Genomic DNA, 20791 nt, shown 5'->3' with positions numbered 1-20791 from the left:
CAGGAGACTCCAAACATTGAATCAGCAGTGAGCACTTCTGTATAACCTTCCCTATCCCAAAATCATCTGTCAGATATGTACAAGTTAGGAATGGGGGCTTCATTGTCATACAATTATGAATCCTAACCCCACTGCTTACATCTGATATGGGCTGAATATTTGTGTTCCCCCAAAATTCATATGTTAAAGCCTCAACCCCCCAATGTGACTGTATTTGAAGATAGGACCTTTATGGGGGGTAACTAAGGTTAAATGAGGGTCATAAGAGTGGGGCCCGGATATGATAGGATTAGTGTCCTGATAAGAAGAGATACACAAGAGAGCTTGTTTGTTTTCTCTGTCGCTGTATGAGGACAGTATTCTTTAATAGATACTGAGGTATCTGGTACCTGGTAAGCTAAGAGATAAACAATATGGTCACAATTCCATTTTAATTAAAGTTTGTGAGTATTTCAGCTGAAGTATTTTCACCAGTATTGTCTTTTTGCCTTTTTTCAGAGTACTTCTGACTAGTGTTGGCAAGGATATGGAACAATAGGTGGTGTGTTGGTTATGTCAAATTGACGTAACAATTGGAAAACTGGCAATACATACTAAAACTGCAAATTACATATACCTGTGATCCAGTCGTTGTAGTCTAAGTCATGGTGTGCAAAGGGATTGAATACAAAATTCATTAAGAGATATGTACTGGACTTGTAGCAGCACTAGTAATAGAAATTGCAAACTGCTCAAGTGCCATTTAACAGTAGAATGAATAAACTGCTCATTCACAAAGAAATGCAATGATAATGAAAAACTACAACTAGCACACCAATATGGATGGATTTCACAAATATTTTGAGTATATCCAAAAAGCACATGCTGCATGAATCTATTCATCTGAAAGTACAGAAATGGGCAAAACTAATAAGTTTTTAGAAATAAGGATAATGGCTTATCCCAGAGAGAGGAGGCTACGTAGTGGAATGGAGCAGAAGGAGACTTGTGAGATGCTATTACTATTCTGTTTCTTCCTATGGATTCTAGTTACATGGAAAGTTCAGTTTGTGGAAATTCATCAAACTGTAATTTAGGACAGTGCTGCCCAGTAGAATTCAGATGTGAACCACATAATATAATTGAAGTTTTTCTAGAAGCCACATTAAAAAAATAAGAAGCAATTGTATTTAATTTTTATATTATATTTTGTTTAATCCAGTATATCTAAAATATCATACTTGAACATAAAATTAATATAAAAATTTACTGAGATGTTTCACATTTTTTCTTTGTAACAAGTACTTGAAATCCAGTGTGTATTTTCCATGTACACACTCAGGCTAGCTATGTTCCTTTTTTTTTTTTTAAGATTTATTTATTTGAGAAAGAGAGAGAGTGCAAACAGGGGAGGAGGGTCAGAGGGAGAGAATCCTCAAGCAGACTCTCTGCTGAGTGAAGATGCCAATGTGGGGCTTGATCTCATGACCCTAAATCATGACCTGAGCCGAAACCAAGAGTAGGATGCTCAACCAACTGAGCCACGCAGGTGCCCACAGATTAGCTACATTTCAAGTGTGCAGTAGTCACATGTGGCTAGTTGCTACCATATTGGACAGGAAAGCCTTAATATAAGTATAGTCTTTTGTATATATAATGTATGACAATAATAAAATGTTTTAAAAGTTTACCACAAATGAATATAATTCTGAGTATAATTGTAGAAATAATTAAATCATGTTTACTGATTATATTTTCATCATTCAATTTATTTTCTGTAATTTGTAGGAATAAAATTCAGGGTTGTCTTTATGCTCTTGGTTTTCAATAATTGTAACTCTCTAAAAGCTTAAAAATCAAATTTTTGACACTTCACCATTGGATACTTTCATCAGAGATTTCCAGCAAATTTTGAACAAGGTATAACTGAATACTCATTTACCATAAAAAGGTCAGTGCCAGTGAAGGACCTGTGTTGATTTCAGAGTCATTGCTCAAAGAAGGCTCAAATTTTCTAAAATTCAAGATGTGGGTTTACTGTTCTGATGAGTTTTTTATATTCAACATCAGCTTTATCACATTCTACAGTTCTGTTACTTTGTAGATACACAAATTTCTAATTTATGCAACTATTACTTCTAAATGATTGGCAGACTATCTTCTTTGGATATAGTTATGAATTACATATGCTACATCTTCCTAGTAAATTTCTATTTCATAGTTTTTAAAAGATATTTATTTATTTATTCATTCATTCATTCATTCATTCATTCATTTGAGAGAGAGATTGCCCATGTGCATGAGGATGGGGAAAGGGGCAGAGGGAGAGAAAGAGAATCCCAAACAGACTCCTTGCTGAGTGCAGAGCCCAAGATGGGCTCAATTCAGATCCCACGACTGGGAGATCATGACCTTGAGCCAAAACCAAGAGCCAGAGACTCAACTGACTGAGCTACCCAGGAGCCCCTCTGTTTGTTTTTAAAAATTCACTGAGAATGTTACTTTTTTTTTTTTTTAAGAGAGAGGAGAAGGGCAGAGGGAGAGAAATTGTAAGCAGGCTCCATGCCCAGCTCAGGACTGGACTTAGGGCTGGATCTCACAACCCTGAGATCATGACCTGAGCTGAAATAGAGAGTCGGACACTGGAGCGCCTGGGTGGCTCAATGGGTTAAGCCTCTGCCTTCAGCTCAGGTCATGATCCCAGGGTCCTGGGATTGAATCCTGCATTGGAGCCTGCTTCTCTCTTTCTCTGCCTCCCTCTCTGCCTATTTGTGGTCTCTCTCGGTCAAATAAATAAATAAAATCTTAAAAAAAAAAAAAAATAGACAGTAAACTGAGCCACCCAGGCATCCTGGGAATGTTACTCTTTATACAGTGTGTGCTCCACCAGCAATTGTATTATCAGTATAAGAGCGAATAATTTTATCTTCCTTGTACTTTTTTTTTTTTTAAAGATTTTATTTATTTATTTGTCAGAGAGCAAGAGCGAGCACAGGCAGACAGAATGTCAGGCAGAGGCAGAGGGAGAAGCAGGTTCCCCGACGAGCAAGGAGCCTGATGTGGGACTCGATCCCAGGACGCCGGGATCATGACCTGAGCCGAAGGCAGCCGCTTAACCAACTGAGCCACCCAGGCGTCCTGGGAATGTTACTCTTTATACAGTGTGTGCTCCACCAGCAATTATATTATCAATATAAGAGCGAATAATTTTATCTTCCTTGTTGTACTTTTTAAATTAATTTGCTTTGGCAGTCAGAAAAAAAGATGTTCCAGGGGCCTGGCTGGCTCAGTCAGTGTAGTACCAACTGGTGAGTTTGGGATTGTGAGTTCAGACCCCATGTTTGGTGTAGAGAGTACTTAAAAATAAAACCCTAAAAAAAAAAAAAAGATATTACACCTTTAATGTAATGAACTTTACAAAGCTTAATGGGGGGGTGGCGCCTGGGTGGCTCAGTGGCTTAAGCTTCTGCCTTCAGCTCAGGTCATGATCTCAGGGTCCTGGGATCTGAGCCCCGCATTGGGATCTCTGCTTGGCAGGGAGCCTGCTTCCCCGTCTCTCTTTCTGCCTGCCTCTCTGTCTACTTGTGATCTCTTTCTCAAATAAATATAAATACATACATATATACATACACACACCAAAATTTAATTTTGTTTCTATGATCAAGTTAGAAAAATGGAATCATTATTTGAATTAACAGACTTCCTATTTAACATACCTGATGACACTGATGTAAAACTGATGTCTTTTTGCTGTTGGCAAGGTTTTTGTTAATTAAATCAGCACATAAACAGCTTTGCTTTTTGTATGTGCATAATAATGTGATTTGAATCATTTGTCATTTGTCAGTGAATTAAATCACTTGATTTAAATGAAGTTGTGTTTTGCAGAGTGATGTTAAATGTACCGGTTGCAGCTGCTCATGTTAAATTGTCGCCTTTGAAGTATATGTTGATGCTTCTTCAGCAGTTTTATTTCTTTTGGTTTTCATGTGATCAGTGATACCATTCTGGTCTTCACAGAGAATAGTAAATGTCGTTATTTTATGCAAATTACGTGTTCCATCATTAGCTTTCTTGGAAATGAATTTGATTCTTAATTTTTCATTAAACCTGTACTTCCAGTTTTTAAATTCACTGCTGCAGAAAGATATTACTAAACTGTAAAATGAATATAGTTAGAGATTTAGGCAATACAATGAAGACAAAATCCCTGTAGCAAGAATGTTGAGAATATTCTGTGTATGCTGTGTGACAGGACTGCAAAGTCTTTATTTGCCATGTGGGTTTCACTACACCCACCTTTTATGATGACTCCACCTGACTCCTTTGGACAGATCTTGGTTAAGACCATAGTGTAACAAGTAGCTAATGGGGACGAGAGTGTCAACAGCTGCTCCCACTGCCATCAGAGATCAGATAGAATGAGTTGTCCCTAGCCATTTTGAGCAGACTTTATGGGTGAGTATGTCATTTTATCAGGAGTTTCCCTGTATGATGCCCTTGAAGGGGGTAGGTGTTAGTTAAGAATAACACTGGCCAGGGCACCTGGGTGGCTCAGTGGGTTAAGGCCTCTGCCTTCGGCTCAGGTTATGATCCTGGGGTCCTGGGATCAAGCCTGGCATTGGGCTCTCTGCTCGGCGGGGAGCCTGCTTCCTCCTCTCTCTGCCTGCCTCTGCCTGCTTGTGATTTCTGTCTGTCAGATAAATAAATAAAACCTTTTTTAAAAAAAAAAAAGAAAGAATAACACTGGTCATTGCCAATCATCTTTAAAATTAAAATGCAGGGGTGCCTGGGTGGCTCAGTGAGTTAAGCCTCTGCCTTCCGCTCAGGTCATGATCCTGGGGTCCTGGGATTGAACCCTGCATCGGGCTCTCTGCTCAGCAGGGAGCCTCCTTCCCCCTTCCCTCTGCCTGCCTCTCTGCCTAGTTGTGATCTCTCTGTCAAACAAATAAATAAAATCTTTAAATAAGTATACAAGTAAATAAATAAAATTAAAGTACAGACTGTTCACTCCACATACATTTCACCTCTTGCTAGAAAGGACTCAGACAGAAGCTGGAGTTAGAAACCAGAGAGCTACCAAATCTCTCTTGGCTTATTTTACTACAACTATTAATAATAATACTTCTTTCTTGTAATTAAATAAAAATCTGTGACCATTGCTAGAATATACATTAGTGGCTAATAACTTCCTTAGGGAATTAGATCACATTTCATGTTATATGCTCTCATTTCATCATGTAATATTCCTCTACTGTACTTACACTTGACATTTATATATTGATTTTTGTAATTATTTGTTCATCATCTCCCTGCCCCACTAGACCAGAGACTGTGAGAAGAAGCACACTTGTTCCCTCACATTGTATCCATGGCACCTTAGCACAGTGACTTGGACATAATAAAGACTCAAACATTTGTAGAATGAATGAAAAAGTGATTGAATGCACAGGACGGGAGTACCCTGTTATCAGTAAATGTGTCCCAGTTGATAACTAAACAGTGGAAAGCCTTGGGAGTTGGGGACAGTGTTCTTTTGCAGGTACCTCAAAAGCTCATATGGTATATTCTGAGAATACAGTAGGAATGTGTAATGATATTTAGTCAGAGGTGTAAATTTGACATACCTGTAAATGGTTGTAAAATAATTGATAGCACTTACTGGATGCTGTCCGTTGGTATGCTTAAGCATGTTTTATTGTTATTTAATCTTTACAGCAGTCTTACAAAGTAGGTATTACTACTATGCCCACTTTACATGTGAGTTTACTGAGGCATAGAGAAATGAAATGCCTTCCCCTGTGTCATAAAGCTGGTAAATGCATCAAAGAATAGAAATTTGATTATACCTTTCAGGTGGTTTGTTTTTTTTTTTTTACACCTTTCAGTTTTGTTTAAGTTACAGATATCTTGTCATTGACAATTTTAAGTATTAAACAGCCATACTAATAGTGACAAATAAAACATGCATCACACAAAACACAATACCAAGCAGTATAGGTATGTTCCAGATAGGTGCAGCACACACTTACATTATAGTGGTTGTGGGTCTTCTCATCTTCCCACTGTGCTATGCTCAATGTGTGATTACATCTCCGTTGTGTTTGCACGATGGCTGCTGTATCTCTGGGCATAGCATCAGCTCATAGGAAGGAGAAAAGATGAAATCTCTTAAATGATTTCCTTAGAAGCCCCATTAGGTGACTTAATGCTTCCGTCTGATTGGTTAGAACTGAGTTACTGGTCACCCCTTGCTGCAGTGAATCTAGGAAGGTGAATATTGATGACTTTAGGGTATTTTTATCTTTTAGTTTCTTCCAATGTACCATAAAAAAATCCTAGTATTAAGAAGTGTGTGACTGCAAAGGTTGAGCATCCTGTGCTATAGACATGAGAGAGCTTTTTTTAATTTGGGGGTATTGTGGTCAGATTGTGCCTCAGGCATGCTCCAACGGCTGTGTGGTAGATTGGGGATGACAGAAGGGAAGTAGGAAGGGACTGGTTAAGAAAGAGACCTTTGCAGTAATTCTAATAAGTGATCTTAGAAGCCTGAACTAGGAAAATGTAGAAAATAAAGAACACATTAAGTTTCCAAAAGTATTTAGGAGATCATATGGCTAGGACTTGGTGGTTGATGAGCTCTATGGAGACAGGAGAGTGAAGAGCCAAAGATGTCTCAGATTGCTGGCAGAAATGAATGAGTGGTGCTGCAAATGGAAACTAAAGGGGAGTAAAAAAGAAAGTTCAAATTGGTTGTCCCTTAGATGTAGTAGGTTTCAGGTATCTGGATTTTCTTCATGTGTAGATCTTTATTTATTGGGAAAGGATTGGGATAGACTTGTTATATCTTTTTTGTTTTATAAGATTTTATTTATTTATTTGACAGACAGAGATCACAAGTAGGCAGAGAGGCAGGCAGAGACAGGAAGGGAAGCAGGCTCCCTGCTGAGCAGAGAGCCCCATGCGATGAGATGCAGGGGGCGGGGGCGGGGGCTCCATCCCAGGACCCTGTGATCATGACCTGAGCTGAAGGCAGAGGCTTTAACCCACGGAGCTACCCAGGCGCCCCTATCTTTTTTTTTTTTTAAGATTTTTTTTTTTAAAGATTTTATTTATTTATTTGACAGAGAGAGATCACAAGCAGGCAGAGAGGCAGGCAGAGAGAGAGGAGGAAGCAGGCTCCCCGCTGAGCAGAGAGCCTGACTCGGGGCTCGATCCCAGGACCCTGAGATCATGACCTGAGCCGAAGGCAGCGGCTTAACCCACTGAGCCACCCAGGCGCCCCTAAGATTTTTTTTTTAAAAAGATTTTATTTATTTATTTGACAGAGAGAGATCACAAGTAGGCAGAGAGAGAGAGGGAAGCAGGCTTCCCGCTGAGCAGAGAGCCCGATGTGGGGCTCAATCCCAGGACTCTGGGATTATGACCTGAGCCAAAGGCAGAGGCTTTAACCCACTGAGCCATCCAGATGCCCTAGACTTGTTATATCTTATACTTATTTTTTCATGATAATATCCTTTGGACTTTTATTTACTTTCTATTGTTCAGTTTCTAACATTTGTATAATAAATTATGTTAATATTCTCTTTTTTATATTTCTGGCTTTTGTGTCCTAATTAGAGGGCCTGGCCTGTCTTAAACCCAAATTATAGAAGTGTATACCTCTGTGGTTTAAATACTGACTTGTTCACGATTTTATTTTGGTGAATAGGATGAGGTAAAGGAAAGGAAGAGCATGTGCAGCTGTTAGAATATGATTGAACACAGTTACTATTACCAAAATGTGATATAAAACATTGATTTGGGGGGGGGTGCAAAAAAGTAATTTTATTAAAGCATGGGGACAGGACCCGTGGGCAGAAAGAGCTGCCCAAGTTTTCTTTTAAAAGTAGCTCCAGGGGGCGCCTGGGTGGCTCAGTGGGTTAAGCCGCTGCCTTCGGCTCAGGTCATGATCCCAGGTCAGGTCATGATCCCAGGTCCTGGGTTCAAGCCCCACATCGGGCTTTCTGCTCAGCAGGGAGCCTGCTTCCTCCTCTCTCTCTGCCTGCCTCTCTGCCTACTTGTGATTTCTCTCTGTCAAATAAATAAATAAAAAATCTTTAAAAAAAAAAATAAAATAAAAGTAGCTCCAGGGGTGCCTGGGTGGCTCAGTGGGTTAAAGCCTCTGCCTTCGGCTCAGGTCGTGATCCCAGGGTCCTGGGATCGAGCCCCGCATTGGGCTCTCTGCTCGGCAGGGAGCTTGCTTCCTCCTCTCTCTCTCTCTCTGACTGCCTCTCTGCCTACTTGTGATCTCTGTCAAATAAGTAAAATCTTTAAAAAAAAAAAAATAGCTCCAACATTAGCCTTTTTTAAATGGTTTTCATATTTGGAGAAATACTCAACTGTTCATTTCCTCCAAGAAGCAAACACTGTCAAATTGTAAGTTTTTATTCTAAATCAAAATTAAAGTACCCTTTCCATGTATTCCCACAGCAGGAGGATGCATTAGCACAACAGGCCTTTGAAGAGGCTCGGAGAAGGACACGTGAATTTGAAGACAGAGACAGGTCTCATCGGGAGGAAATGGAGGTGAGAGGTTCACAGCTGCTGGCAGTAACTGGTTAGTACTTTACCCCAACCTCTCAGGCTCTCTTTGTCATGTTTGTGCATAATGTTTTTTATAAATAATTTAATTTTGTCTTTCATTTGTCAAAAGTTATACTGTGTTTTTGTGTTCATTAAATGTAATTGCTATAAAGAGACTTAGTCTTAATTTTAAGATTGTACATGAATTCATCATTTATTGGTCCTCATAAAAACGATTTACTGTCATGTGTATATTCTCTTAATTGATCCAAATATCTTTCCTCATTTTTGTCTTATTTGTAAAAATTACTTTATCATAGATATTTTTAGTTTAGAACATTATTAAAACTCTTTGGATATAATATTACTTTACTTTTTTTATGAATGTCTTGATTTTATAAGTGTAAGGTTTGACCATTTGTCTATTCTCTTTACTAGAGCAATATTTAATATTTTTGAACTACTCAAAGAAGGGAATTAACCTAAACCTTTTTTTTTTTTTTTTTTAAGATTTTATTTATTATTTGACAGAGAGAGACACAGCAAGAGAGGGAACACAAGCAGGGGAAGAGGGAGAAGCAGGGTTCCTGCTGAGCAGAGAGCCTGATGTGGGGCTGGATCCCAGGACTCTGGGATCATGACCTGAGCCAAGGGCAGATGCTTAACGACTGAGCCACCCGGGCGCCCCAACCTAAACCATTTTTCTTTTAACTTTTTTATGGTACAGAGATAGAAATACTCACAAAAGAAATATGTAGCTTAATTATTGTAAGGCTAACATCCTGAAAACACCATGCAGATTAAAAAAAAGTCAAACTTTGACAGCTACCCCAGCAGCCTCCTCCATGTGGGCATCGAATTATGACCTTCTCCCTCCCCTCGAAAGTACTCATTACCTCAGTTTTTATACTGATCACTTCTTTGTGTCTTTTTAGTTTTATTACCTATGCCTCCCTCAGTTTTCAGCACTGAAGTTTAGTCTTACCCAGTGTTTAAATTTGATAAGACTTTTAACTGACATGGATTTTTTTTCTATATAAAATTATACCCTGGGGCGCCTGGGTGGCTCAGTGGGTTAAAGCCTCTGCCTTCGGCTCAGGTCATGATCCCGGGGTCCTGGGATTGAGCCCACATCGGGCTCTCTGCTCAGCAGGAAGCCTGCTTCCTCCTCTCTCTGCCTGCCTCTCTGCCTACTTGTGATCTCTCTCTGTCAAATAAATAAATAAAAATCTTTAAAAAAAATAAATAAAAATTATACCCTGCTTTAAGCAGAGTTTAAATATAATAAGATTTATATTTAAAGTATCTGTACATTGTTCAAAACTCCAATTTGTATAAAAAGTATTCTCTGGGGCGCCTGGGTGGCTCAGTGGGTTAAGCCTCTGCCTTCAGCTCAGGTCATGATCTCGGGGTCCTGGGGTCGAGCCCCACATCGGGCTCTCTGCTCAGCAGGGAGCCTGCTTCCTCCTCTCTCTCTGCCTGCCTTTCTGCCTACTTGTGATCTCTGTCTGTCAAATAAATAAATAAAATCTTTTAAAATAAATAAATAAATAAATAAATAAAAATAAATAAATAAAAAGTATTCTCTGACAAAACAAAAATAATCAAGATGAGAACTAATATGTTTGAAAAGGATATTGTTAAATGTTAATATATTCTTCAAGTTTATAAGCTTAATTATCAATTTCATATAAGAATAGGAAAAAGCACACATTCATCTTTGATAATCAGAAGAAATGGAATTAAAATATAATTATAGTACATGAACTAAATAAAATAATTTCCAGGCATTAAAGAGTGTTCTACAAATTGGTTGCACAACATTGTAAATGTACTTAACACTATGAACTCTGCACTTAAAAATAGTTAAGATGGTAATTTTTTCTCTCTTTTTTTTTTTTTTTTAAAGATTTTATTTATTTATTTGACAGACAGATCACAAGTAGGCAGAGAGGCAGGCAGAGAGAAAGGAAGGGAAGCAGGCTCCCTGCTGAGCAGAGAGCCCGATGTGGGGCTCGATCCCAGGACCCTGGGATCATGACCTGAGCCGAAGGCAGCGGCTTTAAACCACTGAGCCACCCAGGCGCCCCAAGATGGTAATTTTTATGTTAAATGTATTTTAACACATTAAAAAATTTTTTTAATCGGTGCTACAGAAAATTTGTGGGTTTTCCATTCACGAAATTATATGTACACTATTATTTAAATTAACACAGAAGTGTGTGTGTGTGTGTGTGTGTGTGTGTACAGAGATAGTGGTGAAGAGCCCAGACGCCAGAGCCAGCCTGCAAGATCTGAATCTACTTTGTCACCTTTAACAACCTATTTCGTCTTTCTGTGGCTGAGTTTCCTCATTGATAAAATGAGGCTAATAATTGTGCCTATCTCATAAGATCATTGTAAGGATTAAATAAGCAAATACATATGAAAGCACTTCTTGAGTATGTGGCTCTGAGTAGGTGTGTCATCTGCTATTATTAGCGTTATTTTGTGTGTGTGTGTGTATGTCCCTCTATGTGACAATATATTTTTTAGAATAAATGAAAAAAATCAAGCTACTTAGTGGTCAGTGTATAAAATAGAATTATCTTTTAATGATTGAGATTTCCCTTTTCAGTGAATGAATTAATCTAAACTGGTGGTACCCCCAAGAATATAGTACTTTTTAGCTAGGAGAAGAGAAAGGAGGATATTTTGCAATGCATTTATTTTCTTTGAAGCTTTTTGATTCTTGTGATAAGACTTCCCATGACATTTTCTTGCAGATTGTTTATATCTGTAGTAGTAAGTTTTTAGACATAAAATATGTATTTATCTTATACTTCTGAACCTTTTTGCTCAATGCTGTTTGTTCCCTGACTGATAATGTACCTTTGCACCCATTTGTTAAAATCCAGCTTAAACGTTCTGTCAGTCCCTTCTCCAGCCTGCTTCACTGTTATTAGCCTTCCACTTTGTAGTTTCCAGAGCACTTATTATTGCTATTGTTCTTACAGAACAGTATGTTGAAACAATTAAAAACATGTCTGTCCTCTATTGTAGATTCCCAGTGAGATGGGGGGGCCCTGATTTTTTAACCCTCACATTACCCACCACAGCATTTTGTTTTGTTTTGTTTGTTTTATTTTTTAAAGATTTTATTTGTTTATTTGACGGAGAGAGAAATCATAAGCAGGCAGAGAGGCAGGCAGAGAAGGGGAAGCAAGCTCCCCACTGAGCAGAGAACCCAATGTGGGGCTTGATCCCAGGACCATGAGATCATGACCTGAGCTGAAGGCAGAGGCTTAACCCACTGAGCCACCCAGGCACCCCAACCACAGTGTTTTGTGCGTTTTGTTTAGTTGTCTAATGGAGATCTTCAGAAAATAGTTCTTATTCTGGCTTTCTGAAAACTAGAGTTACAGGGTGGACTAGAAGTTAGTCAAAGTAAGAATAATACATGTTACTGGTCTCTGGAAAAGTTTTAAATGTTTGTAATTTGCTGGTTTGTATTAGGTAAGTTTTAAGTAACAAATCCCAACTATGTTGTCCTGCATTCTGCATTAGGGACTGGTAAATACATAGATGAAAATGCACAGGGGGCGCCTGTGGTGGCTCAGTCTGTTAAACTTCCACCTCTTGATTTCAGCCCAGGTCATGACCCTTGGGGTCATAGGATCGAGCCCCGAGTCGGGTTCCATGCTAGATGTGCAGCTTGCTTAAGAGTCTCACTTCTTCTCCCTCTGCCTCGCACCCCCTCATACCCTGCTTGCTCTCACACTCTCTGTTTCTCTCTCTCTCTCTTAAAAAATGGAAGGAAGGAAGGAAAGATGGTTTCTGTCCTTGAGCAACTGTCAATCTTGAGGGAAGATAGATATATAATCATTGGAGACTACTTAGCAGCCCCTGTATGTAATGGAGGTTCAGAAGGGGAACAGTGAACAGTGTAGACGAGGAATGAGTGCTTATGTCTGTCTCTGCCCTGGGGAGTTCACAGGAGAATACCCTTGCAGGAATTTGAAGGAAGAGTGGGAGTTTGCCTACTGGACAAGCTAGGGAGAGCATTCTGGGCAGAAAGAACAGTGTTTGCAAAGGCTTGAAGCAGTAAGAGGTCTTGTCATGTCTGAGAACAGGATTGGTCAGTCTTTCTGGAACAAGCCAATGTGGCTTTAAAGGAATATAAGAATTGTTTTATAGGGGCGCCTGGGTGGCTCAGTGGGTTAAGGCCTCTGCCTTCGGCTCAGGTAATGATCCCAGGGTTCTGGGATCGAGCCCCGCATCGGGCTCTCTGCTCAGCAGGGAGACTGCTTCCTCCTCTCTCTCTGCCTGCCTCTCTGCCTACTTTGCGATCTCTGTCAAATAAATAAATACAATCTTTAAAAAAAAAAAAAGAATTGTTTTATAAAAACTGCTCTTTGGCTACATTATATTTGAAAAATAACTTGGATAATTGATGGAATAATTAAGTTTTTGCATATATTTTGCTTTAAATAAAATTATAGATTAGTGACACTAAGAGTTGTCATAAATGCTAGCTTGATTATTCTTATAAATAATGCTACTTGGGGGTGCCTGGGTGGCTCAGTTGTTAGGTGTCTGCCTTCGGCTCAGGTTATGATCCCAGCCTCCTGGGATCGAGCCCCTGCATTGGGCTCCCTGCTGTGCCAGGAGTCTGCTTCTCCCTCTCCAGCTCCCCTGTGCTTGTGTTCCCTCTCTCGCTATTTCTCTCTGTCATAAATAAATAAAAATATATTTTTTTAAAAATCATGCTACTTGGGGTGCCTGGGTGGCTCAGTGGGTTAAGCCTCTGCCTTCAGCTCAGGTCATGATCTCAGGGTCCTGAGATCAAGCCCCGCATGGGGCTCTCTGCTCAGCAGGGAGCCTGCTTCCCCCCTCTCTCTCTGCCTGCCTCTCTGCCTACTTGTGATCTCTCTCTCTCTCTCTCTCTCTCTCTCTCTCTGTCAAATAAATAAATAAATAAATATTTTTAAAAATCATGCTACTTGAAGAAAAACATTCTGGTGTGTGAATGTATATGTATGTATGTTTATATTTGTGTATGAACAAAAGCATAGTCTGTTGATAGAGGTGTTAAATAATTTCTTGCTCAGATTGTTTTCCAGTGAGTTTTGTTTTATTTATTTATTTATTTATTTATTTATTTTAAGATTTTATTTATTTATTTATTTGACAGAGATCACAAGTAGGCAGAGAAGCAGGCAGAGAGAGATAGGAGGAAGCAGACTCTCTGCTGAGCAGAGAGCCCGATGCGGGGCTCGATCCCAGGACTCTGGGATCATGACCCGAGCCGAAGGCAGAGGCTTTAACCCACTGAGCCACCCAGGCGCCCCTCCAGTGAGTTTTATGTCAGTGATTTGAGAGCATGGGCTTTGGAGTCAGGCCTAGTGGAGATTCCTTCTCTATCACTTGCCAATCTCTCTTAAGCTTATTTTCTCATAGAAATTGTTGTGAGAATTAGATAGGAAAATGCTTGTAAAAGCACTTAGTGTGGTGGTTGGCTGCTGTATACGTACAGTAAATAATAGCTCTAAAATACTTCTTTAGCACTAAAAGCTCTGCCACAGTGCTGTTTCCAGTTAATTGAATTACCTGGCTAAGAACAACCTTTTAGTTCTCTAAAGTGTATCAGGGCATGTTCCCTGCATTATGACCTGGAGCATGGAAATAATGGTTAGATTGTCATCAATAATTTAAGATGCCATAGTCCCTTGAGGCAATAATTTAACATCAGTTCTTATAGAGAACTGCCATCTACAAAATTGGGCTGGAATCTGACTCCAGAGCTATAGCGGCAGTCATTTAGGGGAGTTTTGGGTTTGCGTGTCTTTTGGTACTTTGTTCATGTGTATTTTGCTTCCTTTTAAAAAAAATCCATAATGGGGCGCCTGGGTGGCGCAGTCAGTTAAGTGACCAACTCTTGATTTCGATTCAGATTGTGATCTCAGGGGGTTGTGAGGTCAAGCCCCATTTCAGCCTCCCCGCCCAGTCTGTTTGGGACTCTCCTCCCTTCTGCCCCTCCCTACCGTGCTTTCTCTCTCAAAATAAATAAATGAATAAACCTTTAAAAAAATTTTTTTTAAATCCACAGGAAATTTCTAATCTTATTTTCTTACAGTTTACCTTCTTTTTCCTAAAAGGGGACGACATTAGGAAAAATTATTGTCCATAATATTGTCCCTCCCCCCATAACTGAAACATATACAGGGGACATGATGTCGTATACTCTAATGGTCTTAATATACTTGAGGAACCTGAGACTTCAAGGAAAATTAATTGACTTACTCTCTTTCAAGTAGTTGATGAATGGAAAGAAAAGCGAAGACTTAAACCAGTTTCCTAATCAAAAGACCTCTACAAATACAGCCTAGCACTGGGAAATGAATTTCCACATCACCCATAAAGATGATTAAGTTGAAAAACAAAACCTGCCAGGAGAGGTTAGAAACCATTTGCCTGGGGCGCCTGGGTGGCTCAGTGGGTTAAGCCGCTGCCTTCGGCTCAAGTCATGATCTCAGGGTCCTGGGATCAAGTCCCGCATCGGGCTCTCTGCTCAGCAGGGAGCCTGCTTCCCTCTCTCTCTCTGCCTGCCTCTCTGTCTACTTGTGATCTCTGTCTGTTAAATAAATAAATAAAATCTTAAAAAAAAAAAAAAGAAAGAAAGAAAGAAACCATTTGCCTGGAAAAGAAAAAACTGAGGCAAAAAGAATAATATTGATTCCAGTGGGTGGTCCTGATGTCTGACTGGAGGTGAGGGCCGAGGAGCACTGGTAACTTGTGGGTGGCAGTAACCCAGTAAATGGTCCTTGGAAGTGTGAGATGCTAGCAGGTCAGCGGCTTAGAGATGTCCCACCCCTGTTTGGATAACCTCTGAAGCCTCTGGCCCCATGGTACTAACCTTGCAGTGGTAGCGCTCAAGCATTTAATACATGTGTAAAGGTTAACGTTACTAAAGACTTTGATTTGTGCCAGTGTCTTTGAACCTGAAATCAGTTCTAAAACTCCCTGAGCATGTCTATTTTACCATATGTAAAATTTAGAAAGTTTTTAATCCATCATTTAGGGATGGCTTTCCATACCCAACCCATCATTAGGGATTTAGCATTTTCTTTCTCTGATTTTCTGGAAAAAGGTATTTTAGTAGTATATTTTTCTTTACCTTTCAGAGGTGATAGCAGCTTATCATTAATTTGGCAAGTGAAAAACTATAGTAAGATGAAGAAACATTGTATATTTTAGTAACCTTGTTGAAATACTGTTAAATCTTTGGTGTACATCAAAATGGTATGTAAGAGCTACGTAACACTTTGTATAATATTTTTACCCTCTGGGTGGTTTTTAAAAAGGAGTACATGCACATACTTGTCTCTCTAGTAGGAAATGTAGGAAACTAATTTGAAAACTGTGGAAGCGAATCAGGTATCTAGGGGCCACATGGGAGGGTGATTACTTTTCACTGTTTATGTTTTAGATCTTTTGAATTTTTTTTTAAGATTTTATTTATTTATTTGACAGAGAGAGAGATTACAAGTAGGCAGAGAGGCAGGAAGAGAGAGTGGGGGGAAGCAGGCTCCCTGCCGAGCAGAGAGCCTGATGTGGGGCTCCATCCCAGGGCCCTGAGATCGTGACCTGAGCCGAAGGCAGAGGTTCAACCCACTAAGCCACCCAGGTGCCCCTGAATTTTGTGTCCTGTACATCTTTTACATATTTGGAAAAGAAAGAAAATTTGTTTTCAGTGTTAACACAGAATGATGGAACTAGAAGATGCTAGAACTTGCTATCTGTATCTTCTGACATACAGGTTTTTTCTTAATATGTGAAATCTTCCCTTCATTTGAAATTTTATAGAGAACCCCAATGTATATAATGGATAAAAGGGGCACTGCTCTGAGTGAACCAGTAACTGATAGAATGTAACTTAAGAACCTTTGATGTAGTAAAATGACCATGAGGTTTGTAATAGATTGCTCTGATTTTAAATCCTGGCTCTCCTATTTGTTGCCTTGTGGCATTAGGAAAGTTACTTATCCTTGTGAGCCTCGTCTATAAAACCAGGGCTAAGGTCCTACCCAGGTTGCCGCCAGCATAGTATCTGACTCTTAAAATGGGCTCACTTCCTCTTTCTATTCCCTTTGGCTCACAGTGTATCCGGAGCGGCAGTAGAAGCAGGCATATCTAACTTTAGACTGTGAAAGTCAGAGATTTTTTGCCAAGGTATTTTGTATTCCGGTGTTGGTTGTTTTCTTTGTTGGTTTGGTTTTGGTTCAGTTTTTAACAACAGTAAAGGGTTTTGAATTTTTCTGGGTTCTGTTAGAAATGGAGATAGCAGTTACCCAGGGGGTGAGTAGTGACTAGGGAGAGGGGAGAGCACAAGGGGAGCCTCCACAGTTTGGGTAGTATTATATTTCTTGATCTGGGTGCTAGTTACATGGGTGTGTTCACTTAATGGGAAATTCATCAAGTTACATATTTATGATCTGTGCACTATTATTTTAATAAAAATTAGACATTAAGAAAATAATCATAGACATTTCTTCTGCCAAGTGCCTGCCCATTGCTGTCTCTTGCCACATAATAGTGCCTCTTTCCATGATTTGAAAATGTGGACACATTATTGATGGCAGTTCTCTTCAGGTCACACATCTGTATAACTGTAATTCAAATGCCTTACTTCAGGATTTTGTAAGAGATTGAGGTTAGTAAAGGACAGAATGAGTGCCTGGTCATAAATATATTGGAAAGCTTCTTGTGTTATTGATAGCAGCTCATGTACACTCCCTATGTCTAAAGACTGCCTTCAACTTGATTGGCCTCTTAACTTTCTAAAACTGTAATATCGTACTGTTGGCTCTTAATTTGTCTGGATGGTGACAGCGTGCTGAAAGAGATTTTCTCTGTCATTATGGAGAAAAAGCTTTCATCTGGTTAGCTTATAAAGTATTAGCAAATAAATTCTTGTCTTTAATGTCAGAGAATGGGTAAATAATTATTGCTTATTTTACTATAGGCAGTTTTTTTTATATAATATTTACTTTTTTTTTTTTAAGATTTTATTTATTTATTTGTCAGAGAGAGAGAGAGAGAGAGAGATCACAAGTAGGCAGAGAGGCAGGCAGAGACAGAGGGAGAAGCAGGTTCCCTGCCGAGCAAGGAGCCCGATGTGGGACTCGATCCCAGGACGCTGGGATCATGACCTGAGCCGAAGGCAGCCGCTTAACCAACTGAGCCACCCAGGCGTCCCTAACTATAGGCAGTTTTAATACAATTCAGCAAATCATAGGAGAATTTTAGGTGGAAATTGTTTAGAAATAAAAACAGGCAAAAGGCTTTATGTGGTTTTTGTATTTGTGTTTTGTATGTTTTTGGAGCCTTCGATTCTGTGTGGTCCGAGAAAAAAAAAAATCTCAGCCACTATTTTAAATTCCCACAGACTTCAGTTTTCAAATCATTTTAACTGTACCAACACTCATTTTTGTGTAAGGACAAATTAACATAAAAATCTGTCTAGGGGCACCTGGGTGGCTCAGTGTGTTAAGCTTCTGCCTTCAGCTCAGGTCATGATCTTGGGGTCCTGGAATCGAGCCCCGCATTGGGCTCTCTGCTCAGCAGGGAGCCTGCTTCCCCCTCTCTCTGTCTGCTGCTCTGCCTACTTGTGATCTTTCTCTCTGTCAAATAAATAATTTTTTTTTTTTTAATCTGTCTATACTAGGCCTTCCTAACATGTCTTTTGGGTAAAGGCAGTAGATGAGAGTGAAGCGGAGGAATATGAACTCAGGCTAAGAATGAGGACCGGAAGAGGATTGTTGAGGGAGGTGGAGGAGGATACTAGATCTGCATTCTCCCATACTAAGAGAAAAGGAGAGTCTGTGTGGTGCCTGTGTAGTCATGATCCCAGGGTTCTGGGATCAAGTCCCACGTCAGGCTCCCTGCTCAGCAGGAAAGTCTGTTTCTCCCTCTTCTGTCCATCTGCTCATGTGCTCTCTCACTCACTCACTCTCAAATAAATAAATAAAATCTTTTTAAAAAAAATCTTTGCTCTCTGTCATAGATGCAAGCTTCATTAAAATTTGTTTTGTTCTTTGTTTTAGTTTGTAAAAATTAGTCTTATTGGGAGGATGTGGGTTTTTTTTTTTTTTCCTTGACATTTCAAATGTTCATATACATAAATTGGGAAGTGATGAGCAGCATCTTTGTTGTAATAATGACAGTGTGAGTACTTTCTAGATGACAGGCAATATATACCACAGTGTTTGTTTTACATTTGATTCTTAAGACACTGAGGCTGAAAGAGAATAAGAAACTTATCTAAGATCACATAGATAAAGTGGTAGAGCCTTCCCAGTCTCCAGCTGGAAATGTAGATTATTTCCACTATCTCTTTTATTTTGAAATAACACTTTATATGTCAGGTTTTCCTGAAGTTGTGTGCTTTATAAGAACTATATTTTTTGACATGACCGTTAGACCAGCTCTTGCAGTCTCCTTACTTGACAGGTGTTTATGATTGTCTGCTGACCTGGTTTTTACCTTTTTGCATTCAGGGAAAGTACAATCTTCTGTCATATTAGGACTTAAAATATCTGCTTTTACTCCTCCAGCTTTAGTAGTTGGGACCCGCTAATGATGAAACCTCGGGGAATCACTTAACCTTTTTGGTTTCAGGCTCACAGTTTGTAAGATTAGAGTTGAGCTAAAGGTTTCATGTCCTTTGCCACTTTAAGATTCTGTAATTCTGTGCTTTGATGTTTAGTCAAGTGTCAGACATAAAGTAGTCAGCACAGTGTGTGAACATAGTATACACTCAGTAAGTTGGAGCTATTTTTAAGTGTTAGGGCATTATCTCATAAAGAGTTTTCAGCAGTTTGGTAATCTGGATAACAAGAGTGGAAAACAACCCAAGAAGTCTTATTCATTTTCATTTGGGCATCCCTGCTCTTGGCTACTTTTGCACAGCCCTAGCCAGTAGGGAAAACTCAGTGCCTAGTGACTGTTCTTTGTCACTCCATTTTGGGCTCTTCTCATGACTGCCTCCTCAAAACTGGATTTGCCATGATTCTGGGCAATGATATATTGAGAGAAAGAAAACAGGAGCAACGGGTACTAAGAGGTCTGTATTCTGTAGTAAAATGTCTAGATTAAGGGTACCTGGGTGGCTCAGTCAACTGGGCTTTTGCCTTTGGCTCAGGTCGTGATTCCAGGGTCTGAAGATTGAACCCCACATCTGCTTCTCCCTCTTCTGCTCCCCTGCTTGTGCTCTTTCACTTGCTCTCTCAAATAGATAAAATCTTTTTTTAAGTGTCTAGATTAATTATATATATATATATATATATATATATATATATATATATATTTTTTTTTTTTTTTTTTAAGATTGTATTTATTTGTCAGAGGGAGAGAGAGCACAAGAAGCAGGGGGACCAGCAGGCAGAGCAGGCAGAACAGGGAGAGAGGGAAGCAGGCTCCCTGCTGAGCAAGGAGCCTGCTGTGGGGCTTGATCCCAGAACCCTGGGATCATGACCTGAGCCAAAGGCAGCTGCTTAACCGACTGAGCCACCCAGGCATCCCAAATTCTTTATAAATATTAAAAACAGATTTTTATTCTGAACAGACTTGTTGGTGTCTGCTTTATATTAAACCCCTATTCTGAAATAGCTGTTAATAAGTTAGAATTTCCTCTGTGTGGACCGACAGAGGAAAAGAAACTAGAAATCATGGACTTTATGCTTTTATAATAATCAAGTTCAGAGAGTTTCTTAGCCACCATTTAGTCTAGCCAGTTACTCGTAGAATTCCTTCTAAAACATCCTGCTTTCATTAGAAATCTCATCCAGTTGTTGAATACCAGTCCTGTGGAAGCTATTTCACTGAACCTAAGTCTGTTTCTGTGTTTGTTTTTCTCACGTGACAGCCTCTACATCTTCCCTCCAAACAATAAATTTCCTCCCCATCTCCCAGCTTTCTTACTCCTCCTCCTGCTCACACACTCTGAAGTTCTTCGCCAGCTCTCTCGTTTGTCCTATTTTTTATTTTCCTTAACAGTGTCTTCCCTTACATCCTCCTAATTCCTTCTTCACAGTGTAAATAAACTGCAAACACAAGCAAATAACAAGGCAACTTTACCTTCTCCATGCCTTTACCAAAGTACATTTTAAACAAAGAAACCCATAGCAACTTCTGCACAGCCAAGAGCAGAAGGGAGACCTTCAGCTGCTGATCACTGCTGATGAAGGCCATCACTCATATGAAGTCA

At 39.6% G+C, this 20791-nt stretch overlaps 1 protein-coding gene across 2 annotated transcripts in view; it reads left to right on the top strand.

Annotated features, from left to right (window-relative positions):
• The window catches only part of CBFB (core-binding factor subunit beta), an 82044-nt gene that overhangs the window by 55471 nt on the left and 5782 nt on the right, over nt 1–20791 (top strand). Inside the window, exon 6 of one of the 2 annotated variants that reach the window (XM_047710253.1) lies at nt 8452–8547. In XM_047710253.1, coding sequence (XP_047566209.1) covers nt 8452–8547 — 96 coding nt within the window. Of the gene's footprint in view, nt 1–8451; nt 8579–20791 lie in introns of both variants that reach the window. The other variant, XM_047710254.1, reaches the window with a different exon arrangement.

Source organism: Lutra lutra, chromosome 17 (genome assembly GCF_902655055.1).
Source record: "Lutra lutra chromosome 17, mLutLut1.2, whole genome shotgun sequence".
Taxonomy (NCBI): Eukaryota; Metazoa; Chordata; class Mammalia; order Carnivora; family Mustelidae; genus Lutra; species Lutra lutra.
Note: the sequence above shows the minus strand (reverse complement) of the source record. Positions and strands in the feature narration are given on the sequence as shown.